Genomic DNA, 26,629 nt, shown 5'->3' on the forward strand with positions numbered 1-26,629 from the left:
ATCTGCTAAAAACAACATGTAGAAATGTAGTGTAGAAATAATAATGACTCTGATTTGTCCCTGTAACGGTCTAAATGGGTGATGACCACATTGTTTGTCACTCTTCTGTATACAGAAAGCAAATAGAGCAGATTTTCGATCGTTAACTATTTACGTCTGACTCTTGTGGCCAATCAGTTTGCTATAAACATAATGTTATCGTGGCCAAATACAACCACACACGTGTTCGGTTGTACCTGTGAAAGGTTATACCCCAACATTTAGTTTGAATAATGCGTCGATTTGAACAATCCCAAGCAGCACACGACTCCGGCATCCTTACTCCAGTTGTGTCAACAGGGAGATGCGCCAAGTTGCCCGGACCCATATGGTGGCCACGTTGAAGTGCGATCCAGAGACGTATACATGTCTATGGCATTAACTATCCTATAATTCTGGGTCAAGGATGTAAATGATAAGTAACGAAAAGGGATGCTATGAATATATCTAAGACTTCAATTTGGAAACTAAAAAACAAGGACAGCTAATGCAGATTAAGAGCTAAGTGCAGAGTCACTGAGGATAACATCAGCGGCGGGATAAAAGAAGCTTCTTCATATAGTCATATAGCCTCTCAGTTCCCATAAGAGGGCTACAGTGAAGAGGTAGGGGGGGGGGGGGGGGGGGATCCAGTACACTCACCATATGGTGCAATACCTCCTGCCTCCACTGTGGTGCAGCAGAGAGCACAAGAAACCATAAGAGTTGGATAATTATTTTGAGAATGTTAAATATTTATGTATCTGTGTATGTGTGCACAATACAAGTGTGTATATGATGGTGAACGTTCTTCTATCTCTGCCTCTATACATATCTGTGTGTACGTTTCAAAACACTCTGAAATATAGAACAGGCACACCAGCTAGCCCTCGAGATTCCAAAGGATGAAAGAGCATCTACAATCCAAACACACAACATCAAAAGGTACACAGTCAGGGGCCAAGGAGCAATATAGAGGAGGCGTGGGGATGGATGAGTACGATCTATGAATGAGAACGATGTGGCTGGATGATGAGCGGGTGCAGCTGCAGATGAGATGATGCTGACCTATTCCTGACTGATGCGGTCTGTAGTTTTCTCCAAAGGCCACAAGGCCGATAGACATTGTCTGAAGACATGGTCGAATGGATGGAGTGAACTGGAAAGAGGAATAGACAAAATCGGAGAAATATCTTATAGTCCGATCAACTATCCGTGGTACATTTAAAAAAACAAAACAAAACAAGAAATAGATTACGATTAACACAGCAATCCTTCAAACAGAGAAAATTAAACATAGATGACGGGATATCAGAATATCAGAGAGCTATAAGACATTATCAATTGATAGAGAAGAGGTACAAGGGAGGTTTCATCATTTTTTCCCTTTAGTTTGCTTTTGACCTCTGTCTGCTGAGGGTTGAGCCCCTCTCGTTAAACTCAACTAAGAACAGAGGGAATGGCTGTAAAAAGGACCATTCCCTTCATCCATCCATCTACTCTCATTCTTTTATCTGCAGGTTTGAACAACACGAGTCACTCAGTACTTCTTTTCTGACTTCAACATCTTTTTTTAAAGTCAATCCCTATGTTCTAAGGTATCAGAAGGGCAGTGTCCAAGCAGCTGGTGACAAACTAGTTCCCAGGTATTATAAGTCCTGTAGGGAGTTTTATTCTGTACATAACAAGTATTAATATATTAAACAGCTGCAGAATGTACTATGGACATAAACATGTGAGCGACCTTTGTTTGAACAATAGGTATGAGTGCGCTAAGTTGCTTGTCGAAATGTGAGAATTAATAAGTCTAACTTTTCTCTGTATTGTTGGAAATTTGATTTGTTTGATTTTAGAAAATGTATTTATATTTCTAACCCCTACTTATACCAGCTTTACGCTTTTTTTTTTTTTCCTTTTCTTCCCAATGTCCTATTGTTGCTTCACCTAAAATTCCAGTTTTGGACAATTTATGAAACTACCCATCACCGTGCCACCCCGCAAATCTTACCTGAAAGCCCAGGCAACGGCCATAGAAGCACCCCTTGTGCATGGATGCGTATTCACGGAGAAAACTCTCGCTGAGGCCACTCTCATCCTGGAAAAAGAGGTTGCCGTAGCTGTTGTCGTGCAGCATGCGCTGAGCGAGGTAGAGCAGGGCGCGGAGCTGGCACAGGGCCTTGCAGTACGCCTCCATCTCCGCTGCATTATGTGCTAGGCGGAAGAAGATGCTGCGGCGGTTGGCTATAATGTAGCGCCCCTTTTGGATGATGTGGAGAAGGCAGCAACGCAAGACCTGGAAAACAGTACGAACAATGTGTCAATAAAATACCTGTTCTTTGAAAACATGCTACCGTCTCCAAATGCCAAAGTAAAATCAGCATTATGAACTTAAAAAAAAAAATTTAAAAAAATGCTTTTAAGGATGATATTAAATGGATATAAAGCGCATCCATATCGTGTTTTGCGTTAGAACAAAGCAAATCACAGCTTTTCAATTGTGCACTCATTAAAGAAGTATGTCTTCAGGGTGTGCTTAATTAAGATTAGTGTGGCAAGCTCGCAAGAAAAAAAAAAGAAAAAAAAAGATGCGTGATAGCGCGCCTGAAATACGAGCATGTAAAAATACTTGCTGCATCACCAGGGTGTTACAGATTAGTGAGAGTGGTACTGCAGGGATGAAAAGGATTAGAAATGTGGAAATCGAGAGGCTAGAAAACAGAGCGGCTCTCATTTGCTGCTCTGCTAGACTCATTCAGTTGTGATGGGCTGCAGCAACTGAAGGTCATGATGTTTTGTCAATAACTGTACAAGATAAAGTACAGTGGTACAGTAGGGGTAGATATTTTGCACGGGCGGGATTTATCTGATCCAATTTGCAACATATAATCAATCTGTGAAATAAATGGACTGACCTTGAAACAAAGCGATATCAAGGCAAAGTGGTGCTGGGAGTTTTAAGAGAATATCAATAAGAATGTGTCGCGGTATTGGGGCATATTATTCACCAAGCTGCGTCAGGGATGAAATGAGAACACAGATCCAAGATTTGACTCATGCACACATAAAAGACCTTAAAACATCCCAGAGCCTACCTTGACCAGTGAGCGATAGCCATTGGCAGGTATGTGTGGGTCAAAGTCAAAATGATGGTAAACGGCAGCAAAGCCAGAGACGATCGGTTCCACACCGCGAGCGTGCTGCTTGATCAGATTCATGGCCTCCACCAGCCGCCGTGCTGCATCGCCCTGCGACCCCTTGGCTCCCCCCGAGAAGAAAACTTCATTTTCTTCGCACACGCTGTAGAGGGCCGCGAACACTGCCTTGGTGTCCATCACTAGGAGCAGGGAAACAAAGGAGATAGGCAGAGCACAAAACAGAGAAGGGTTTTGTTTTATGTGTGCTCCAGCGAGTATACATAATGATCGTGACTATTTATTTAAGTGGAAATGTTCTTTTTGTCTGGGCAAGTGACATATAATGTTAATACTCTATATCAGGGGTCTTCAACATTTTTCAGGCCAAGGACCCCCAAACTGATAGAGAGATGGAGCAGGGACCCCCATACTATATATATTGTATAAAATTGTGTTTTATATTAAACTGGGCCTAGTGTGATGCATAAACATACCTTGTTATTGTGCATTCAATACTAAGCTATTCAAATAATACACAGGTTCATATATTCATGTTTTTATTTTAAACAAGTAAATGTCATTTTTTTTATTATTATTTTTTATTTTTTACAACAGTATCTTCTTTTCAAATAATATTGCAGTGTGCGTCCTTGTGTCTGGGATCTTTGTCAGCTGGGGACTGAATAGGCTCTCGGTCAATCGCAGGGAACCTGACAGAGCCAGCATGCAACATGCGGCCTTGTGATTGGCACAGCAGCGATAGGGGCGGGTCCTCTTCTTTGTGTGGAGGAGGCTTGGAAGGACAGGTCCAGGCTAGTCTCACGCTGTGAGTGAACCTGTGTCCAGCTTGAGAGCTCCTGTGTGTCGCTGAATGTGTGCATTTCTGACTGAAACATAACATCTTCTGCCTCCACTGTGTATTTAAAGATATTTAAATTTGTGGGGGGAAAAAATATTTAAAAATTATGAAAAATTGTCTATAATCAATCAAAAATTGCACAACCCCCTGCAGTACCTCTGCAGACCTCCTAGGGGTCGTGGACCCCCTGTTGAAGACCTCTGCTCTACATTAATCCTGCTAGCTATTACACCACACAACCGATGTCAAATGTATACACCTTTATCTGTGAAATCAAAAGGTATAATAGCATTACTTTCTGTAGTTGAACTTGACTGTTGGCTGGTAGCTGATCCTGCAAGCATAAAATGGAGCACCCTGATAACTATTCTGCGCCACAACCAAAGCCGTAATCAGCATGTAGAAACTGTACCAAGTGGGCTATCATTGGCTATATCCTACAAAATGTTCACTCAGTCCTATTAACAAAGCCCCCGTAGCCTGGTGTAGGGAAGCTCATCGATTGAAACGTGTTAAGCAAGCCATGAAATTAAATGATGTAAACCCGCACTAAGCAGCCAGAATCCACAGAGATCTCGGCAGACATGCATGGAACAAGAGGAGAAGACAAAAGCTCTTTGCGAACATCATGCTGCTGGGAACAAACACAGATTAGTCATACACCGACAAAAACACATAAACAAACTCCAATAGGAGTCCCAAAGGGAGGTATACAGCTGACAACACACAGCTGAGTGTGTTTACCAAGTACGCTCATATCTCTACCCTAATATAGCATAACAAAGATCCAGCACTAGCCCTGCTGAGTCACCCGAGACCTCCGTTTCCATAACACGCCTGGGAACTAGCTGGTACTTACTGTATAGGGTAACAGGCATGTTGAGAGACAGGGGGAAGAGACGAAGAGACAATGGGCACAAGAGAATCAAATAAAAAAGAACTAAGACAAAAGCATCTCCCCAGTAGATGAGAAAGGGGAGAACGTCAGGGGACAAACAGACACAGAGAAGAAAAAAAATATAGTAACTGATGAGGATATCCAATTACGTTTGAGGACTGATGCTCATTTGGTTATTACAAAAAGATCATAGACAGTGATCAGTTCAACTACTGTTAATAATCTGCCTTTTCGGTGTTAAATTATCATTAGCAAAATCACGCTTAATTAATGAAGAAGAAAATTGCATTAGCTTCCTAAGGAGTTCGCACCCATCCCCGAACTTGTGTTATCAAACCTTCAACTGCAATAAAGCAATACAGAAAGTGAAAACAAAATTTAAAAACACCACAGTGAATTCTTGTCGAGCCCCAAAGCGACATCTTGGGATGAGGAGCAGAGGTTGCCTACGCGTGCTAAAAAAGTGAACAGAATGTATGAAATATTGTTTTGAGGGTCAAAGAAATAATTGAACCCTAATCGCACAATTACTCTACTACTACCAGCCATTCAGGAAGAGTAGTCAGAGAGACAGTTTCAGTTTGCTGGAAGGAATCACACCCTCCTCACATCTGCAAAGAGACATTTACCAGCTCGACAACTTCTAACAATGCATGAAAAATAATTTCAAACCATCGTCTGCTCATTTCCCTGCTTGAAACTGCCTCCCGTCTTCCAGGGAGAACTATTTTCCCCCCCATGTCCTTCGAGACACAAGACACCCCCACAACAGGTATATTATTCTTTATTGGATGCTAATTTGTAGCCGTTAGAAATGTTAAACTTAATGATTGAATCAAGTCACGCAGCTTTCCTCTGAAATGTTTGGAAGTTGGTAGAACTGGCCTGGAAAATGTTCCTCATCTGAACACACCCAACTCAAAACCCAAATGTTACAGCTTTGCCTTTTAACGAATCAGAAATCAATCAGTCACTCTTTATCTCATTATACAACACATATCAACCCTGATTGTTTCCATCACAACCCAAATAGTTCTAATAATCTGAAAATAAAAAACCCGGTGTTTGCCCTCAAGCCCATGGTGAATGACCCATTGAATAAAAGAGGCATTCCTTGGCTTGGGGAAATCTAGACGGACCAAAACAAATCTGCAGAGCAGACTATATGAGGCAGCACTGCAGTGGAGAGGAGTTATTCATTACAATATCAAGTTCATTCAGTTCATGTAAAACCTAATGAAAAAAACTTCAGGCTTAATTTCACCATTAATCAATTCAACCATGTTGCTCCATCTGGGATGAGCTCATCCCATGATTTCAAGAGAAATGCCACGCTAAAACAGAATTTACATCGTGCTATTCAAATGATACTTGACAGTGGGGTGATAATCTACAATTATAGCCAAACAAACCATTTCCCTGATCCGAACTTCAAGATATACACTCACCGGCCACTTTGTTAGGTGCACCTGTTCAGCTGCTCGTTAATGCAAATATCCAATCAGCCAATCACATGGCAGCAACTCAATGCATTTAGGCACGTATTCATGATCAAGACGACCTGCTGAAGTTCAAACCGAGTATCAGAAGGGGGAATAAAGGTGACTTTGTGGCATGGTTGTTGGTGCCAGACGATCTACTGGGATTTTCACGCACAACCATCTCGAAGGTTTACAGAGAATGGGCCGAAAAAGAGAAAATATCCAGTTAGCGACAGTTCTCTGGACGAAAATGCCTTGTTGATGCCAGAGGTCACAGGAGAACGGCCAGGCTGGTTCCAGATGATAGAAAGGCAACAGTAACTCAAATAACCACCCGTTACAACCGAGGTATGCAGAAGACCATCTCTGAACGCACAACACGTGGAACCTTGAAGCAGATGAGCTCCAGCAGCAGAAGACCACCGGGTGCCTCCTGTCAGCTAAGAACAGCAAACTGAGGCTACAATTCGCACGGGCTCACCGAAATTGGACAATAGAAGATTGGAAAAACGTTGCCTGGTCTGATGAGTCTCGATTTCTGCTGCGACATTCAGATGGCGGGTTCAGAATTTGGCGTAAACAACATGAAAGCATGGATCCGTCCTGCCTCGTATCAACGGTTCAGGCTGGTGGTGGTGTAATGGTGGGGGGGAGGGGTGGGTGGGTATTTTCTTGGCACACTTTGAGCCCCTTAATACCAACTGAGCATCGTTTAAACGCCCTAATATTTTGCCATCCCAATTCATATAAATGCGAAGGTCAAAATGTTAGGAAAACCTCTCAGCATAACCCAGTTCCTATAAACAGCTCCATAGATGTAAAGTAATGACCTGTGTTATTAAAGCCTTGATGGATTTGTCTCCAAAAAGACAGCATCACAGTTTTTCTCTCTGCGGTTCAACTTAGACTTCCTTATTTACAAAGAAAACCAGGCTGTACAGGACTACGGAAATGAAGTGAATTTTACATTTGGGCAGATGTTTTACAGAGTCTTAAAGATAGCAGAGGTTTATTACGAGTGGATCAGAGTGACAAAACTTGTGTGACTTCATCGACTCACCCGTTATGCAATCATTAGTCACACAAGATCATATTAAGCTTAATAAAGAAAGGACGCAGTAATACTCAATACAATTCAAAAGCTGACGTCAAACCCACGTATATAACAATGGGATTGTTGCTCCATCTCAGGGTTTGGTCAAGAACCAGTGGATTACGAATAGATCGTGAATGTTCACAACATGACAACGCATGAAGCGGTTACTCAATATTCAATAACGCAACTCATAACGTCAGCATAAAACTGGAAAAACCAAGAGAACACACACACAAAGCACAAAGAGCATCTATAAATACCCTTCCATGCGTCTGCATTACCACAGTGACAGCAATGTGGCCTTCGGGGACACAGTGACTGGTGTGGTCAGGTAATCACCCAAATGCAATGCTCACTCAGACCTGCTCGGGCACAGATCCAAAATTAAAATTACCTTGTTTAATTAGAGCAGGGGGTATGATTCTCCCATCTGGGCGAGTGAAACGGCCTGATGTTGACAGAATAAGCTGGGCCTGAACTTTACGAACCCTTGGATAAGCATAAACTGCTCTGTAACTTGCTTAAAGCCAGCTGCAGGGAGTGTATCACATGCAAATATAATGCAAATAAAAACAGTAAGGTGAACCTGTACCATCTCATCAAGAGCTTACTCTGGGTTAAAACATGCCATGGTACAATAAAGACTTTTATTTGACATTAAAAAAAAAGAAAAAGAAAAAAAGGCCTCAAACAAAGAAACAATAAAAGGTGTCATTACAGTCAACTCAGGATAGCCATCATTATACCACCTGTGACCGTCACTACAGCGAAAGCTTGACCAACCTAATGGCCTCATCACCTGGGCCTTTTGTTCCATCTGCAAACGCTGTAGGCCACAACTGAAACTGGAGAATAACATGTCTCAACATCCTCTTTTTGTGTTTTACTGAAACAAGGTGTCCACTGTAAGCCCAGTGAAACCACCGAGTTCTACCTGGTCTTTCCACATTAAAGATGGATGAAAGTGGGCATTAATAAGTCATGTACAACACCCGACGCCAGCAACATTTACAGACATATAATAACTCCTGCGGGGCCTGTGGCTGATAGTGTGAATTGAGTGTTTGCATAACCCTACCAACATTCTGCTTCTGGCGTAGCATACAACTCATAGCAAAGAGCAACTATTAAAAAGCTGAAAGGGGAAAAAAAAATAAAAGTGTTTACCGGCGTCTGAGTTCAAGGCTTTGTCCTTGTCTGTCTCCTCTCTTCCACGAAAGCAATGAGAGCATGGAGGAAAAGAAAATGAGAGAGAGAGAGAGAGAGCGACAGTAAGGTGGAGACGGGTGGCACAGAGGAAAGAGTGAGGGTTTTTCAATTGGCTTTGTTGTCTCTCTCCGGGTCTGTCGATCCCTCGTCTTCACAATGTGTCTCTTCACCCCTCAGCCTCCGTACGTCAGCTTGTCATGATCAATTCTACTGAGAGCCAACGTGCTGTCCTTCTCTTGCCTCTCTGTTGGTCCCTCCCATGCCTCTTTTATGAGGTACAGAATCGACAGGCAACTGCGGCCCAGTTAACTTTCTCCCCGTGACAGTGGGCAATGTTGCTATTGGCTGGACAGCTTGCAACTCCCCGTGACCTTCAACTTAATTGGCAGAAGACAACTTTCAACTTTGGAGAAGACAAAACCATGATGTTATGAGATGATAACAATATTTCAATTGTTCAATGCTGTTTTTTTATTTTATTGACTCTATATTTACAACAGGTCACCAAATTAAAATGTAATCATTGATTAAAAGTTGATCAAACTGGTTTTAATGGACTAAAAAACAAAAAAAAAAAAAAAAAAAAAAAAAAAAATGCATTTGCTTTCACAGCCCAAAATGACCCATTTAATTTTTTCCTGGCCAAGAGTCAACTAGCAATAATAGATCTACAAAAAAATACCCAAGAATGGATTCAGATATTGTTGATCCCAGCAGTTAGACATTTGAGTGCCGAATGTAGTACTTTGAACAGATATTTGCACTCGTTTAAGGAGCAGAAATGTGCAGTATCCAAACTCTTGAGAAATACTTAAGGGTTGAGAGTGAATGCAAAGCATGGGGAACACGTGATAACAAACAATGGTGAAAATGGAAAATGATGAATCTTTTTCCTTGGACAACACGACATCGGTTTGGACTTTTTGGCTGATATCACAGATGGCAGTCCCATAACTGAAGAAAGGGGGAGCTGACCCTTCACCCACTCAGAAATACAGACACGCACAAACACTCCCAGGAACACTGAGACGCACACACACACACACACACACACACACACACACACACACACACACACACACACACACCACTAAGGCACTGATGGAAAATGTTGTTTCTTTTTGTTATTACCGCCACCAAGAGGGTTATGTGTCACTTGTTGTTTTCAACTGGTGGGTCACGATCTAAAAGTGGGTCATTGTGCCTTTTTAAACGGTTCACATAATATATGGTCATGAAAAACAATTTCCAGTAAAAAAAAAATGTAAAAAAAAATGACAAACTTTCATTCTGAAGTCTACAGAACTTCTGCTGATGCTATTTTGTTTTGAAGGATGCAATTGTAATGATAGTATCGAGCAAAACAAACAGCCACCTCAGTAGTTCGCTCTCATTTGAACATTCGTACAGGGTTAGGGTTAGATAAGTACGACGTTTTATTTAGTTTAAGATTTAAGTTTAAGATGTCCGCCTGTATTTTAGAGGTTTTTAGCCGTTTGTTTGTTTTTTGTCAAATACATTTGGCTGGGTCAAAAATGTGGGTCCCAACTTGATGACTAATGGTGGGCGCTGAGGCTAGACCCGTTGAGTACCACTGATCTGAAAGGCTTATTTCACATCTTGACATGTCACAATAATAAAAGGTGTAAATAACAAAATGAATGATGGCTGCATTCCATTTAATCCTTTTCTTCATGTGTTGGGTACACTAGTTCGCCGTCACACTGCTTACTGAGACACAGATTTAAGCCATTGTTGTTAGTAATCCCGTCCTTTCCTTGCTCTGAGAAGTCAAATGTCTACTGTGAAAGGGCGCGATATCTGGTAAAGAAAGCCTGTTAACAAAGCCCTAAAAAGGTTCATGTGCTTTCTGACAGTGCTTTTTAATTTTTTAGCAAAGCATTAGATGTATTGGCCTCCTGGTACACTGTAAAAAAAAATTAAAAAAAATAAAAATTGCATGTATATGTATATACATATGTATGTGTATATACATATGCATTTTGACAACTATGCACAATATCGCTATTCATTTACTTCAGTTAGTAAAGCTGACGGTCTGCTAAAGTCCAAGTAAGATTAACATTGCACATGTTTAGAGGATCAGTTTGTCCTGGACGATGTATGGGACTTTTCCCTTGTGTTACCACATTTGCGTGCCTAACCCGGACTATCTGAAAGACTTGAGGTACACATTTGCAGTGATTCTAAATCTCTCTATGAATCTTGGTACCCAGTGCTCAGCCAGGGTTCAAGCCTTGAAGAACATTTTGCTGAAATTGTCATAGGCTAAGAAATTCCCCCACTTGGCTTTTTATGTTTTCCTTCCATAAGCTTTGGTATATCTAGTCAATTTTTTTTTTTTTAACTCTCCACTCCAGACATGCATCACGTCATAAACATACTCGGCTTGGAACAATGAAGCGTATCTGATATTATTTCTTATTAATTTGTAGTGTTCCTAAAATTACATCTACTTCTGCATAATTCGAATTCCCCGAATCTGTGAATATGCAAATACATTTAATGTCAGAAGTTTGACTGTGAATGTGAAACCACCCTTTTAGTCCAAAGCACAGTGCATATGTCATCTTACAAAGTGAAGCTGAAACATTAAACTGCAGAAACAAGAAGAAAAACCTATTTCTGAGTGGAGCATGGACTTAAAAAAAAAACTATCTCGATATCTGACTCGCTACAAATGTCATATCTGTAGGAAGCATGTTTTAAAAATAGAAATCTATGAGCAGAGCACACTGGCAAGAGGAAGAGCCTGCAGCAGGGGCTCTGTTGTTTCCCAGACAAGAGTACCTTCACACACACACACACACACACACACACACACACACACACACACACACACACACACACACACACACACAAGGTCAAGCGCAACAACAGGAAACAAGGAACAAAGTCTCCACACCCGACACATAAAGAGCTCACTTCAGTTGTGTAACGCAAAGCCTCTCATGGAAAAGAAAATCATAATTCCGATAATCAGTTCTGATGAAAACTGGAGGTGTTAGGGACGTTACACAGCAGAGATTAGGGAAAAGACTCCTCTTATCTCATTATACGGGTCTAAGCCAATTACAAACACATCATTTTAAATGACTTATTTGCAAAGGAAAGACATAATGTGCAGAATAATGACACAGAACATTGACAGAAACTTGACAAAGCTGAGGAAGCCTTGTGAAAGTGGCGGTGTGTATGAATGTGATGCATTGTTCCAGTTCCTGTGAGAAAGTGGCCTAGTTCAGAGGAGTTTGTTTAGTGCGGACAGCAGATCCACAGAGCCTGCAGGCGGCATCACGTTAAGCCTCCGACCATCTTTCACAGGCCGTCTATTCGTCATTACGTCACACAGGCAGAACTAATGACGGCGTTAACATCAATTCGCTTAATCGAATTAATGGACACACAGCTAAATCTCCCTAATCTAGTCCCACCCCCACGTGTTTACGTTTGGAGTACCTGTTGAGGTGGGTCCTGTCAGTGTCAGCGGTCGAGACTAAAAGGCGCAGAACATGAAAAGTAAACATAAATACACGTGTAATTAAAAAGGTTGACACTGCTGACGTCACAACTAGCGGTAGGACATGTCGTTAATGTGACCGGGGAGGGAGGGAGTTGCTCCTAACTAGAGACAGCGACAGAGGTTGACTGGGTGGTTCTCTCGGTAACACTCTACGCATGTATCGTCCACAATGCCTCCTCTTTTTTAATGTCATATAATAATCACAAGACCTAAGCAGCTGAGGAAAGACCCAGCGGCGGCTAACCGATGACGGCTAGCTGAGCTGCTAACGCACGCTAGCGGGAGGAGACAGCGGCTAAAAGGGGGTGGGGAGGGGGGGGGGGGATTTGTTAAAGAGAAAAGCTACGGGAAGGTCGTTAGAGCACAGAAAAACTCACCCACTGGACCCTCTTTGTGTTTGGACGAGCGTCTTCCATTTACACCTTTCTCTAGTCTACCATTCGCACCGCTCTTCTTGTTCGACGCCATCTTCGCCCACTCTGTTTACGCACCGCCTTTCACGTCTCTCCTACATACCTACCTGGCAGCGTCGAGGCTCCGCCCCACGCCAGAAATGGAAGCCAATGAATGACTTTCGCCGCGGTGCAGTAGCCAATCATGACGCCTAAAAATCTCAGCATTGCCCTTGGTTGTACAATTTGGTAAAGTGAATCTGAGCCTTGTGGATTCACTACAAATTAGAAATAATCTGTGGTGATGATATTAAAACAAATTACAGAGGAATTTGTTGTATTTTTCGACACAATTTTATTCTTCAAGCACTCACAGAAATGGCAGAAAACAGGGAGGAATATCACACATAATTAAGTCATACAGTAAAATGCAAGAAATTCAATTTAAATGAACATTAAAGAAGCTGATAGCAAACGAACTCACCACAAGGTTCACTCTGGAGCTTTAAATTTGCACCAGTCATACTCAGCAACCGGCATCTTCCGATTACCTGTATGGATTTCTGACCATCTGACCAGCATTTCTTACATTCTGTGTCCTTGTGGTAAGATTATTTTGTCAACTACTGTTTTTTTTTTTTTAGATGACTAACTCTGATCTTAAAATGCAAAAAAATGTAAATGTCAACTTTCAACAAAGCACTCCAAAATCCACGTCGTTAAGAAGCCTGATATTAAGATACCGCACACTTAATATTCTTTCTTCACTTTCCTTCATGGTTTCTCCAGCTGGACTTCTTCCTCTTCTCCCATATTGTTGCACACATCCTGGTACTGGCCCCGTACCTGGGAGCGCTCAATCTGATCATATGCTGCACAGCAATCGTCCAGATTTAGTCCCTGGTTTATGAGATGAGGAAGAAGAAAATCAAGTTAAACATAAAAATCAACAACACATATCTGTGTTAAAGTGATTAGTGACACAAGGCCATTATGTTCCTTGACATATTTGTTCCTGCTTTCAGCAAAGTGGCTTGCACAAGTGTTTCTCACATGCCTGCCATGACATATGTTTGAGTCAAGGAGGATGTAACTCATTTAACGTTCACCTGATATATATTTTCCTCCTCCCTCTTCGCTTTCTTCTTCTCCAGTTCATGGAGCCTCTTTGACTGAAAAACAGAAATGTGCAAATCTGTGAAATGGTGCAACGTCCCATTAAGGAAAGACAAGAAACATTATAAAACATTTCCAGAAATGTATAGCTGCATTCAGTAGGAACTTCCCAAGTAGGAGTCTCTCACAGATTGCAGTAGTGTCTGGTGTGCTGACATGAATGACAAGGCAATACCTTTATCGTGAAATTTGGGAAATTAGCCATTGCTTCAACTGCTGGTCAGATCAGAATGTTATAAAATAAAGCAAATGACCTGCTGACCTTGCTCAGAAGAGTGGCGCAAGGCACCAGCACACACAGCAGCAGCAGGAATCCCTCAGCTGTCAGGATCTTGTTTTTTGTGCTCTCAGAGAGGTTTATTGTCTTCCTCAGTGGCTCTAGGCATGCAGAAAGGGTTCAGAGGTGAAACAAACTTTTTAGGTATGCAAATACAAGTCAGTCTTGCTGTAGCGAGAGAGCACATTTAAAAGAAGCTGGAGTGTGGATAACAAGCATTCTAATGAAACAATTGCTCAATAGACTCACTAGGAGTTTTAATACGAGATTGATTGATCTCTTATGCAACAGGTCTTTACAAAAACAACACAGTCTAACATACAATTGATAGTATTGTTAGGTTAGGGTAATAGTAAACTAATGCATGTTATATCACACATAATACCAAGAGATTGGTGGTTTTACATTTCTACATTTTCCATGTGTATTTAATGAGATTGGCATGCAACATGGCATTACAGAACGAATAATGCCTTTACACATTTGTTTCGTTGCAACTTGATCTAATTTTGGTGCTATTTATAGTAAATCACTGGGCAGCAGTCTGTAATGAGACCACCCTGATGATATAAAGATTACCTAAACTGCAATATCTAAGGATTCTGCCACTCACACAGATCTTGGCTAGACTTAAGGTTAACAGGATTTATGGCTTATGAGATGTTAGCGGTGCTTAGAGCTCGCTTGACTCCATCTCTGTAGGCAGACAGACACATATAGACCAGCATTTCTGATCGGTCCACGCTGGCAACCCCCCACATACTTACTGAAGACCTGCAGGTAGGTGCCATGTGTCTGGACCTGTCCGTTGTTCAGCCAACATTGGTACAGCCCAGAGTCACTCAGCCGGACTGATTTTAAGGTGAGTTTGCCACACGATTTGCCAGAGTCCTGTTGGAAGTCTATAGCTGCATGGTTTGACTGCTCCATAAAATCCATGGTCCAATTTTTGTTCTTTTGAACATGTCTGACCCACGTCAAGTTCTTAGTCCCACTTCTGTAGCAGCAATACAGGGTAGTTGCTTCAAATTGCCGCACCCTCTCGAAAGGCTTGTCCGCCTCTAATATCACCTCAGCCTGGGCAATATTCACTGTGGAAGAAGCAGCAATTACAGTGTTATTCTGTACATTTGTAACACATTTGTTAAATTATTTCATGATGACTCCATACACTGCCATAAAATAACCTGTAGTTATAATGAACATATAAGGTATGAGGAGTTGAATGGTGAAAATACATAAAATGAGCAGTAAATATACAGTAAAATTAAACAAAACTAACAGAGCAAAAATACAACATGATTGCACAGCCATCTGTTTTGACAGGAAATGTGGTTCACTGAAGCGGAATGCAAAAATAGCTACATGTTAAAATGTTATACAAAGTACATACATGGGCTGTACCAACCTGGAGAAATCTAATTCCCCCAAAACCCAGAAGATAATCGCAACTGCTGAAATATGTAATATACATGTAAATATAACACTTTCCCTGAAATAAGAGAATTTCAGATAATGTTATTGCCTTAAAAATGCAATCTGACTCACCAACCAAGCTGTAGAGGACAAAGATTACAGCTATCCCCATTTTGTTCTGCAAATGTTCAATCCAAGAAAAAGAGTGAATGATATAATTCAAGTAAAACTGTACACACAGCAAAGACCCCGTCTTCCCCTTTGTATTGCACACAGCTGCCCAGCTGTGTTTTTCTGTCAGGATTTATGCTTGAATGAATTTGGACTTGCCCATATTTGCATACACACTGTACAACACATTTTAAACAGTATATATTGCATTTCTTCGTGAAGGATATATATTCCATTAGTATCTTTTTATACACACTGTATATTTCAAAATGGAAATGGAATGTAAAGATACTGAATATGGTTGAAGAAATCAACATACATGGGGTCCTGTTATTCACAACTAAGGTCTATCTTTATACCCAGTTAAGCCCCCCAACTGTCCTTGAACCCTAAGCATAAGCTTATAGATTTGTATAAAACTGTAACTAGTTGTTAACTATAAAAATGACAAAACAGGTCATTATTTCCCCAGTTTATTTAAAAAATGAAGAATTTAAAAACAGAACGTACCACATATTTCCTTAGGTATACATCATTAAAGAGCCTCTTACGCAACAACAAAAAATCAAAACCCAAATACACAGTATAGTTCTTGCATATTCATTGTTTATAGATAGACAAGATGGCAGATGCCAGTATGACAGGGAGCAGTGTCTTTTCTACACAGGGCACTGGCTGGCAGAGGTGGTAGAGAGGGCTCAAATCCTGCTGCTGTAATGGAGATGGGCAGAGAAAGATTGTGTTGTATACCAAGTTATATCAACATATAAAAACAGCCCTGGACCCTGAAACCACCCAGTCTGAATCCTGGGAAGATCTCTCACCGCTTATTCGTCATTTTGGTCAGTCTCCCATAATGTGTGAAGTCCCCCTTGAAAACCAGCCCACCAAAACAACAGTGATTGTGTTTGACTTAAGAGCCCTTTATGAAGCAAACAGCTTAAAAAAGGCACCACTCTATAAATACAATTTCTATACATCTTGTATGTAGAATACATGAGGAAAAGCATCTGAAGGAGAAGTGCCTGTAGCAGTCGTTCAGCCAGTGAAACGTGAAGGCATCGGCTGTGTGCTGGTGGTAACTGGGCTTCGACTGCTGACCACTAAAGTTTAACAGTTAAACCCCTGGTTGAGATGATCTCTATAAATGTATCCCATGAGCAAGCCGAGAAGCACACAGATCGGGTCAAAAATAAAGGAGTTTGTCGTGGTTACAATATTTGCATAATTGTTAAATTGATTCATGCATAGACAAGTTACAGACAATACCCGACTCTCTCACTGTCACAGCAAATGCATAGTACATAATTACAAAAGCTTCATTGGAAAACCAGAGGATTAAAAAAAACAACAAAGAAACAACTCCCCAACCCGTTTAAGTAAATCAAATGAAATAGACAATAACTTGTGATAAAACCGTGCAGTAGGGAAAAAAATTAAATTATGCCATCAAGGAGGTGAGCGTGTTTTCAGGAGGTGTATGTAGCTCACAAGCTTAACAAACACACAGGAGGGCTAATTCATACTTTCTCTACATTGTTTTCCTTCAAACTAACCTTTATGTACAATTTTTAGGAGGACAACATGGGGAAAGATGGCAGTAACACAAACATATAATTTTGTAAAGTGTGAAGCTCAAAACGACTAAACTGAGTACGCCAACTGAGGTTCAGTAGGTTTAAAGGAAGCAGTAGTTGTTGTGGCAACAACGATGAGAATGCATACCAGGAAGTGATCATGATTACAGTGCTGGTAAGAGTGACACTGGAATGAGACTGCAGTTTTCCTTCCACCAAACCTTCAACATTTCCTTTGTATCCTCATTTGGCTTCATTGTAATGTTGCCACGTCTTTTTTCTGCAGCAGGATCGGGTCCCATCTGTTCAATTTAGTACCAAAGGTGTTAACAGTGCTTGGTCTCCAGTCCTCTATGCAGGACAGTACAGTACAGCTTGTAGCAGTCACACCGGCTTCTACTTACAGTTCGTGAGCCAAACATTTTTATTTTCATTCACTGTTTTTCTGGTGAATGACGCTAAAATGTTTGCAAGAAATCAGAGACCTAAAGCTTCTACTTGAACAGTCTAACATTCTTCATTTTGGTATTTACTTGTACATTCATTATAGAATCAAAAACTCAGTGTTTTTTTTTTCTTCCAATCGACACCCACAAACTCATTCTTCTGTGCGCTTTTGAAATCCCTTCACTTAAGTTGCCATGTGTTTGGGGAGAGGAAAATCTGCTGCTGAGTGCATGCTGCACTGCTCTTGCATCAGCATTTCGTCACATGGTACTCTATAGGTGAGGCATTTCATTAAGAAAATTACAGCTCAAATGAGGATCTAACGGTGCTTTGTTATGTCTTTGGTACTGTGTGCACAGCCACAGTTATGCCACTGAGAAATTACATCACAAGAATTCTAATTACAATCAACTGCTCAACAAAACACAAAGGCAGCTCAGTTTTCATACAATTATTGCTACCTGGGAAGAATAGATTTTTTTCTAATAACATGTATCTAATGTAATATAATACAATTTATAACCCCAACTTAAATCTGTATTTTAGATGAAGAGTTGTGAACCCTCTCTGGAGGAAGATGGCACTGCAGAAATGGACTGTATTTGTGAGCACTTGTGTAGTACTGGGCTCTCTATGTTTGTGTGCATCTCTACATTTTTCTTCAGTACAATGAGCACAAATTCTAATCTCATGTTCTCTACACATGTTCTTATCTAGTTCACGGCTATGTAAACCAATGCAACAACAACAACCTCTGAACCCACTTCCCATGCTTGCATCTCTCTTCTTTATCACCCTCTACCTTAATCTCTATTACACTTTCTTGTCTTGTTCGACTCTCACACCCGGCTCTATCTTCTTGGCCCAATGCTGTAACAGTTTCCCTCAGATGAGGCAACTGACTGACCTAACAGGACTCAGAGGAATAAATAAAAGCGATACATACAAACAAGTCTCCATTATTAACAGCAAGATTACCTAGCGTGCCATGAAATATACATGTTTTTATGTGACCTAATTACAGTAAGAACCCATCCAAAAGAAAAACGTCCTTAATGAAAAACTTTGTAACACACATACACACACTTTCTGTGCATGCATCTGTTGAAATACCAAATTGAAGACAGTTAAATTCAAAATTTTTGCAAAAACAGTTTGTTTTCAACATGTTTTGATCAGAAAAAGTGCATCGCTGTTGGACTTTGGCATAGACCAGAAATAACACGATATATCAACAGTAGTATTTCAATGTATCTCCTAATGCTACATTGGCCCTCTAAGGCTTACTGCTTTACTGTACATTGGTTATTGGCATCGTGTATTTTCCAGCGTGCATGTCTCTGGTGTGCGCATGTGTGTTACAGCAGAGAAAAATCACTACATTTTGTTAGGCAGCATCTCTATCACAGCAGAATATTGCTTCATTGATTTTGGCACCTCTCTGCAAAAATAACATCCCACTCAAAAGTAGGGTGTTTCTTTTTTTTCCCTTCTTCTTCTCCTCTGTACAGCTCTCTACCAAGCAGGCATGAAAACAGACACACACACATACACATGCACACACTGCACTGTGCGCAAAAGCCCTCCCCTCCCGTCCAACAAGCAGAAAACTTCCTGCATGGCAGCTGTGACAAACAAATAATGCAGCAAAGGTCCAGGCATGATGTATGGGGATTCAGGAATTTCCAGGGAAGTCACTCAGTCCAAACCAGCACCAGTAAAAACCTAAACACGAAGAAAAATAATGAGGAACACATTTAAATGTGAGATAACATAAAAAGTAAAAAAAAAAAAAAAGTGATGGTGAACAAGGGCATAAACTTCTAATTCCTCATACTTTTTCCTCACAAAAATCTCCCAATGCCCTTTCCTATGACTTAACAGTAATACAAATGCAAATGAGTCTTGTGAAAAAATTATAAAAATGTTGATACTGTCATCAAAGTCACCTTCAACTGTTACCAGTAGTCCACAGCAAATAAGCCTGACTACCGGTAGCAAGTGATCGGTGGGCACTTTTGGCCTGAGTTTCACCTCTCAGGCTTCATACAAGCCGCCCTAACTTATCTCAGAAATTAATGTGAGCCGTACACAGCTTGATATTAAGACTGTTGACATTTATCAGGGCTTAAGAATCCAAATATTTACACAGAACTTTGTATTTTGTTGTATTTCTGTTATTAAAAATACTTCACCTTTTAGCACTACTTTGGTTTATATGTTCTGTTTGTTTATTTCATCCTTTTTAAAAAAAAATTATTATTAGGTATTTTACAGTATTACATTTTATGCATCTTAGTAGTGACTTCTGCAAGTGAAAAGTGCTTTACAATTAAAGTTCTCTAATGAATTATTATGACCTTTTCTTATTAGAAGCCCAAAATCCAATTTGATCAGGTTAATATTTTCTAGACTGATGCAGGAAATAGCAATCTTTTTTTTTTTTTGGAGGTGGGTGAAAAACATCTTGTATCTCTCCAGTTTTGAAATGAAACCTATGCCTGATGATGACGACACTAGCATCACTGTGAGGGCTGGATTTACTAAGATCTCAAATAAAGGGTGCTACATTTTGCACCTGCTTTGCGGGGGATTTACTAAGAGTAATTGTGTCTTTGATTTCAGGTGCAAATCGCTGTATTTAAATGAGAGGTTTGCGTGTGTTAAAGTGAATTCTAGCCAACAGAACGACCGCAAAAGAAGGACGAAAATCTGATCCCATTGAAATTACTAAACTTAAATGGGGCCAATAACGAGAACAAAACGCTCTGCGGGAGATTATCTGCGAGGAAGTCAATGGGAATAACAAAAAGATCAGTAGAGGAAATTATGAGAAGATGGCAAGATATTAGAAGAAAAAAAACGGCTTATGATAAAACGTTGGCAAATAAAACCGGAGGTACGGTGGATGTGATGCTTCTAACAAACACCGATCAGCAGGTGCAGCTCTTTGTGTGATGAGCAGGTGACTTGGTTTCATTCAGTGCTCGTGAACTCTATGAAGCTAACTGTAAATTCTGGAGGACAGAGCATTCAGGACCTGTGACAGCAAACCTGACTAACGGGACTGGGTGGGATATCCAAGCAGCAATTAGCTGGAATGACCCAGAGGCAGGAAAATGCTGAGTTGTAAGAAGTTTTTTTAATTGCTGGTATTGCTGTCAATCATCAGTCAGTTAATCCAATAACTCAAAAAATGTAATCTCTGGAAAGACAAAATGTTTGAATAATTTGTCCCTCTGTCATCTCTAAAAATGTTTCCACAGGTGTAAAACCATGTTCTCTACATATTGTTTGGTTTCTCTGCGTCTCCTTCTCACCACAATAAGAGCAGCCGTGTCTCCAGATTTGCGCACCTGATGAATACGTTCCTTTCAGTCGCACTAAGATACACACGCAATCACTTCTCCTATTTCTACTTTCAGGTTTAGTAAATATAATTGCGGGTGCTTATGTCTGTATTTGCATTTCCTCTCCCAGTATTTTGCACCTTCAAGCAGAAACGCCCAATATTACGTATGCATTCAGGCAAACACGCAAAATGGACAACGTGTGTTAAATTACATATTTGAAAGACGCAGTCCTCCCTGCACATTGTTAGTAGATCAGCTGGGCCATTTTTTTGTGAGTGGTGTGAAGTTTGCACGTGATTTTACACACGCAAACCTTTAGTAAATAAGGCCCCAGTGTTCTCACCTAGTGGCCAGCAGGTGGCGTGATGGTATCTTACTGGAAGTTACCCCCCGCCAGTGAAAACTTGGAGAGGGCCTCCTGCAGCCTGTGGTGCTCCTCTTCTACAGTCTGCAACACTCAAAATCAATATCAACTTAGGAACTGAGAAAACACACACACACACGCACACACACACACACACACACACACACACATACACATACATACATACATACATACATACATACATACATACATACATACATATATATATATATATATATATATATGTATATATATATACACACACACGCACACTTCAACCTCCTCCTCTCAACATCCTCTCTTCGTCTCCCTCGCTGCTTCTCTGACACATCCCATTGAAAGCGCTGGACATAATAGCCATTTTTAGAGAAGTCCAATTTCACAAGGCAATTTTCAGCGAAGCAATAACAGCAGCAGTTAAACGGTTTTCTATTCTCTAGCTTCTCTTTTGTGCCATTTGGCCCCATTTGCCCACCACTCGCTCCTTACTTAAGTTATCCTTGCTGAAATCCTTGATGCCCAACTCTGCTTCTCTTTCCAGTCAGCACCCATCTTTTGTTATGGCTCACATATTTATTTACCCCCGTCATACTACCTGCTCACATTTTTTTCCTCAATATTCTCATCCATCTTCCTCTCTGCTCACCTGTAGAGTTTTTAGCTGTGCCTCCAGGCAGTGCAGCCTCCTGCATACTTCCTCCATCCTCTCCTGGGTCAACACCAGGGGCGCACTGATGCTCCTCTCCTCATCTCCTTTCATCTCTGAAGCCTCTTTTTCACAAGTGTTGACATTCACCTGCTCAGCTCCTCTGTCTGTGGTTGGACCTAATTCTGTGGGCGAAGAGACTCAATTAAGATTTGTCAGCAGTCAGTTGTGTTTTTTAAGTTATAGTAAATTCTGGTCAATGAAAGAGATAAGTAGCAGTAGAAAGTCCCTGGGCGGTACCAGTTGCTCGTCACAATGTTACTCCACATAAAGTTGAAGGCTTGCATGTAATCCTGCTTTACTTAATTGGGAATTGTTCACTTTCATTTAACTGCAACATTAGTCTCATAATCCTGTTTTTTAGAATTTTAAGGATAATGGATTCTACCATGATAGAATAAATTAACACTATTCATGAGTGTACTACTTCAAGTGTACTGTTTGTATTTAATAACCCTTTTTATGTTAAAACATGCAAGTAGTTTTGAGACATTACAATAAAGCAGAAGCAAAAAGGTGCGGAAAAGTAGCTGGTATTTTTAACACTCATTTTTCCAATCTATGAAGCACTGGATCAGTTATAAAAACAACAATATGTGATTTTCCATCAAGGCCAAGAAGCTACACAGCCAAATATTCAAACCAATTAAAATCTCCCAAAGCCCTTTCCTATGACTTAACAGTCATAAAAATGCAAATGACTCTTGTGAAAAAATGATAAAAATGTTGATACTGTCATCAAAGTCACCTTCAACTGTTACCATTAGTCCACAGCAAATAAGCCTGACTATTGGTAGCAAGTGATCGGTGGGCACTTTTGCCCTGAGTTTCACCTCTCAGGGTCCATACAAGCTCCATACAAGCTGCCCTTTTTCCAATCTATGAAGCACTGGATCAGTTATAAAAGCAACAATATGTGATCTTCCATCAAAGCAAAGAAGCTACACAGCCAAAGATTCAAACCAACTTTAAACATGACTTAAAAAAATAAATAGTTCAACATTTTTCGAAACAAGGACAAGATGAGAAGGGTTAATAACAGTCCCACAGCTGCATGTTAAATATAAATTCACAGCCATGAGACGGTTAGTTTAGCTTAGCAGGAAGACTAGAAACAGGCTATAACAGCCAACTTTGCTCTGTAGTAATGTTACAGTGTTGGAAAGACTCCAGGAAGTCATTGCTAAAGGCCAAGAAATAGTTTCTTACTTCAAACTTAAGGATGAAACAAACACAACTTTTCCTATTTGGTTCCATTCTTTATGCTAAGCTAAGCTAATAGCCTGCTGGCTCTTTGGCTCAGAGACATAAGTGTCGTATTGAGCTTCTTATGTATGTCTCTGAAAGAAATCGAATGGGTGTATTTTTAAAAGTATTCCTTTAAATAAAACCCACAAGCTTACCTGTCGACTGACAGCTATCCATTTCTTGACCGGGCCTCCCTGATCGCTCTTCATTTTCTTCATCAGGTTGTGAGTCCTCTGAAAGAGTGATGCTGCCGATCAGCAGTCTTTTCAGTGACATGACTGACAGAGAAGACAGATTCAGGGGTTTCATTAGATGGAAAAGCAAGGTACTATGAAAGAGAGCGAAAACAACAGTTATTCACAAATAATCGACAGGAGTGCAAGGAAGACCTCTGTTCACCTTCATCCAAAGCACTGCTGGCCACCTTCTCCTGATCGCTGTTGGAGTGGCCTATCAAATCAAAGCCTTTATCTGACAGGAAATCAATCAGCCTGTGCCTGGGATCTGTAGACTTTTCATCCGTCAAGCTGTCCTTATCTCGATCTACAGACAGAGACAAGGCTTAACTTTCGCTCGTGCCTTCAGAAATGTATAACACTGGCAAATTTGTACTATTTATTAAGTGTTGGGCTGATAAAGCACTGGAGCCTCACCACTGCTGCTTTTCAAACCTCCATTCTCAGTTGGGCTCAAGGGGGCATTCAGCCTGACGGAGAGAAAATGACAAAAGAGATGAGATATTTTGAGATGGGTGAACTTTGGCAGGCAGTGAATTTATCTTCCAACAGACATCATATATGCACACTCAGTGACACATACGTGGACGGACTGAACGGAGCTCCTCCACCTCCATGAGGCAGCGTCAACCTCATAGGGGCTCCACTCTTCTTCAGTTCATCCACTGCTGACTTTATCACCTCAGTCCAACTGAAAACACAAAAACAAGGTTGCAACTCATCCTTTGATTTAACTCCAGAAGCAAACATGATTAGTCTGTACAAATGTCTCTGACACTCACGTTTTCATTTCTGCAACAGTCTGAGCCACTAGTTCATATATCTGAGCTCCGCTGTCCCAGGTAAATATCACGTAGAAAGCCTTTCGGTCTGACAGAACAGGAAAAAACAGAAATTGGGAGTCTGAGTAATATTGATCTCACGGTGGAAGTGACCTGTACTTATCTGTGAAACTACTGCGCTGTTGTGTGCAGCTAACCTGTGGCCACCTCACGGAGGAAGACTGAATCCAGCTTAATGATGGGGCTGAGCATCTGTTTGCCCTCCTGCACGGCGATGTTACTCTTGCTCTGGCATTTGAGGACCATCTTGTCATCCTGCCTCTGTAAAAGCACCAGCAGGTCCCCGAGCAACACACACTGCGCCTCTGAGAGACACGGAGCAGAAGGAGTGAGACAGGGCAGTGAAAAAATGTTTTACCAATTTCAAATACAGTTTATAAAGCTCAAAGCCTATTTTGTTTTTGATTTGTAAATTAAAGTGTTGGTCTTTTTTCTTGTATTGCATTGAGGTTTAGGTAATTGGACTGAATTAGTATAAAAGGGGAAGCCACCATATCCTCAGTCAGCCATCTGCAGCACAGCTGGGTTTCCTATCATGACAAATTCTGATATACAAATTCAAAAAAAGGGGAAATGAAAAAAGAAGTACGTATATCAATTTAGCCCAAAATAGACATTTGCTTTAGTTTTTTTTTTGGCACTTCGGATGCGGATAAATTAAAAATGACTTTCATTAAATAAAAAATATAGTATGAGTTTCGCATGAGTGGACCAATAAATTGATACATTTAGTTAAAATGTTTTTATAATAGAGGTAAAATGTCTGTTGCCGAGAAAGCAAGGCACAAAAAATACCACTTTCAACACATCTACACACAAGCATATATTTACCAATAGCCTTCTCCTTGGTGACTCTCCAGGTCAGAGGGCCTACATAAAGCAACTTCTTCTGAGTCAAGTCAATGTTCTAGAAAAGACAGAGGAGGGAATAATGAAAAATATAACAACAAAAACATCTGTAAATGGCTAACTTTCATAAACTTACCTTATATTCGGTATAAAGCTCATTAATGGGTTTGAGCCCTGATGTGTCCAATCTACGCTGGTAGTCCTTCAGAGTCTGCGAGCAGAGAGCGCAATTAGGGGGTTCAGACTGTCCTCTGTCTAACAGCATAGCACTGAATCAGAATTAGTCTAACAAGCAGAGGCCTTCAGAAGTCTTAAAATGAATTTACTCGACTCCAATTGGGGCTCAATTTCTACACAACAGTTTGCTGAGGGGTGGATTGCACGTTTCTCACCAGCAAGTTCTCCATCATTTTGACCTCCTCATTGACGTGGTTGAGGATCTTTCTGCAGCACTCTGCACTCTGCTGGATCCTCTCCTTCTCTGTCGGGTCCTCTGTGGAGAGACGGACAATAAAGAATTGAGGAAAATATAGCTTTCACAGCAGAAGACGAACAAAAGCCATAAATCAGGAATGTACTAAAAACACTCTAGGGCAGAGAGTAACTGATTGATCAAATGGTTTATATGCATGTTGCATCCTACATGTTGGCACAAAGAGTAAATCAGATTTTTTTTTTTACCTAAAAATATGTCATTAAGGAATACAAATATATATACGTCAATATTTACAAGTCAATGTATCAGCCTTGTAATAAACACCTGACATCGAGTTAAAGGGGAACAATTCTCATTGACTTGTTAAAATCTGGTTATTTTTTTGTGTCGGTATGCCATAGGTTGTGTATTGACACACAAACAAGGGTGTGACCCACATACGACCCCACTCACCTGTGCTTTTGGCAATATTCTCCAGCAGCAGTGGATACTTGGTGAGTCTCTGCATCTCTATAGGAATGATGTCCTTGAGCTGCAGCCTGCGGCACTGGGGCTTACTCTCTGCCTCCTGGGATTAATACACACATACAGAGTCCGAGTGAAGCCACTTCTGTGAGCTCTTGCATGGCCTTGCATCGGTGAGTGCATCCATGTATGTCACTCTGTTAAAACCCTTAAGAACTTATTTTTGAGTCCGTCTGTGTGCGCGTCGTACCAATATGAAGGAGTTGAAGCGTGGCTCTCTCCTCTGCTTGCTCTTGATCTGGTCCAGGGCCCACGACAGATGACTGCAGAACCGGGCTGTCAATTTCTGGAACCACTCGCCTTCTGTGCCCCCAAACTGAAACAACAACACACACACACACACACACACACACACACACACACACACACACACAC

The 26,629-nt window shown here is 40.8% G+C and overlaps 3 protein-coding genes across 10 annotated transcripts in view; all 3 read right to left on the reverse strand.

The window, feature by feature from the left end:
- The window catches only part of lipeb (lipase, hormone-sensitive b), a 29,407-nt gene extending 16,666 nt beyond the window's left edge, over nucleotides 1–12,741 (reverse strand). The window contains exons 1-6 of one of the 4 annotated variants that reach the window (XM_069142358.1): nucleotides 12,617–12,658; nucleotides 8,654–8,694; nucleotides 3,111–3,352; nucleotides 2,027–2,311; nucleotides 1,087–1,177; nucleotides 682–708 (exon numbers count right to left, since the gene is read on the reverse strand). In XM_069142358.1, coding sequence (XP_068998459.1) covers nucleotides 682–708; nucleotides 1,087–1,177; nucleotides 2,027–2,311; nucleotides 3,111–3,350 — 643 coding nt within the window. In that variant the 5' untranslated portion in view covers nucleotides 3,351–3,352; nucleotides 8,654–8,694; nucleotides 12,617–12,658. Of the gene's footprint in view, nucleotides 1–681; nucleotides 709–1,086; nucleotides 1,178–2,026; nucleotides 2,312–3,110; nucleotides 3,353–8,653; nucleotides 8,695–12,616 lie in introns of all 4 variants that reach the window. The other 3 variants (XM_069142356.1, XM_069142360.1, XM_069142357.1) reach the window with 3 other exon arrangements.
- Nucleotides 12,742–12,976: 235 nt separating this feature from the next.
- On the reverse strand, nucleotides 12,977–15,765 carry cd79a (CD79a molecule, immunoglobulin-associated alpha). The gene is made up of 5 exons (XM_069139023.1): nucleotides 15,633–15,765; nucleotides 14,852–15,175; nucleotides 14,070–14,185; nucleotides 13,741–13,803; nucleotides 12,977–13,531 (listed from the first exon to the last, which is right to left on the reverse strand). The coding sequence occupies exons 1-5, from the start codon at nucleotides 15,670–15,672 to the stop codon at nucleotides 13,406–13,408; spliced, it is 669 nt and encodes a 222-aa protein (XP_068995124.1). The 5' UTR covers nucleotides 15,673–15,765; the 3' UTR covers nucleotides 12,977–13,405.
- A 363-nt stretch (nucleotides 15,766–16,128) lies between these two features.
- Nucleotides 16,129–26,629, reverse strand: part of arhgef1 (Rho guanine nucleotide exchange factor (GEF) 1) — a 42,780-nt gene continuing 32,279 nt past the window's right edge. For 4 of the 5 annotated variants that reach the window (XM_069142364.1, XM_069142362.1, XM_069142361.1 and 1 more), the window contains 14 exons: nucleotides 26,445–26,570; nucleotides 26,183–26,297; nucleotides 25,686–25,786; nucleotides 25,430–25,504; nucleotides 25,276–25,351; nucleotides 24,582–24,749; nucleotides 24,385–24,472; nucleotides 24,186–24,293; nucleotides 24,020–24,072; nucleotides 23,766–23,909; nucleotides 23,522–23,644; nucleotides 22,059–22,243; nucleotides 21,392–21,496; nucleotides 16,129–19,420 (listed from right to left, as the gene is read on the reverse strand). In XM_069142364.1, coding sequence (XP_068998465.1) covers nucleotides 21,422–21,496; nucleotides 22,059–22,243; nucleotides 23,522–23,644; nucleotides 23,766–23,909; nucleotides 24,020–24,072; nucleotides 24,186–24,293; nucleotides 24,385–24,472; nucleotides 24,582–24,749; nucleotides 25,276–25,351; nucleotides 25,430–25,504; nucleotides 25,686–25,786; nucleotides 26,183–26,297; nucleotides 26,445–26,570 — 1,437 coding nt within the window. In that variant the 3' untranslated portion in view covers nucleotides 16,129–19,420; nucleotides 21,392–21,421. The remainder of the gene's footprint in view (nucleotides 19,421–21,391; nucleotides 21,497–22,058; nucleotides 22,244–23,521; nucleotides 23,645–23,765; nucleotides 23,910–24,019; nucleotides 24,073–24,185; nucleotides 24,294–24,384; nucleotides 24,473–24,581; nucleotides 24,750–25,275; nucleotides 25,352–25,429; nucleotides 25,505–25,685; nucleotides 25,787–26,182; nucleotides 26,298–26,444; nucleotides 26,571–26,629) is intronic. The other variant, XM_069142363.1, reaches the window with a different exon arrangement.

Source organism: Embiotoca jacksoni, unplaced genomic scaffold (genome assembly GCF_022577435.1).
Source record: "Embiotoca jacksoni isolate LCO1_2020_lvr unplaced genomic scaffold, fEmbJac1.0.p SCAF_11, whole genome shotgun sequence".
Taxonomy (NCBI): Eukaryota; Metazoa; Chordata; class Actinopteri; family Embiotocidae; genus Embiotoca; species Embiotoca jacksoni.

Excerpts from the sequence above, each read along its gene's own strand:
- cd79a (XM_069139023.1), bottom strand. The coding sequence starts at position 15,672 with ATGGGGATAGCTGTAATCTTTGTCCTCTACAGCTTGGTTG. Across the intron at positions 15,176-15,632 it reads TGTCCTCTACAGCTTGGTTG|TGAATATTGCCCAGGCTGAG; the intron begins GTGAGTCAGATT and ends CTTCTTCCACAG. Across the intron at positions 14,186-14,851 it reads CACCTACCTGCAGGTCTTCA|AGCCACTGAGGAAGACAATA; the intron begins GTAAGTATGTGG and ends CTGCATGCCTAG.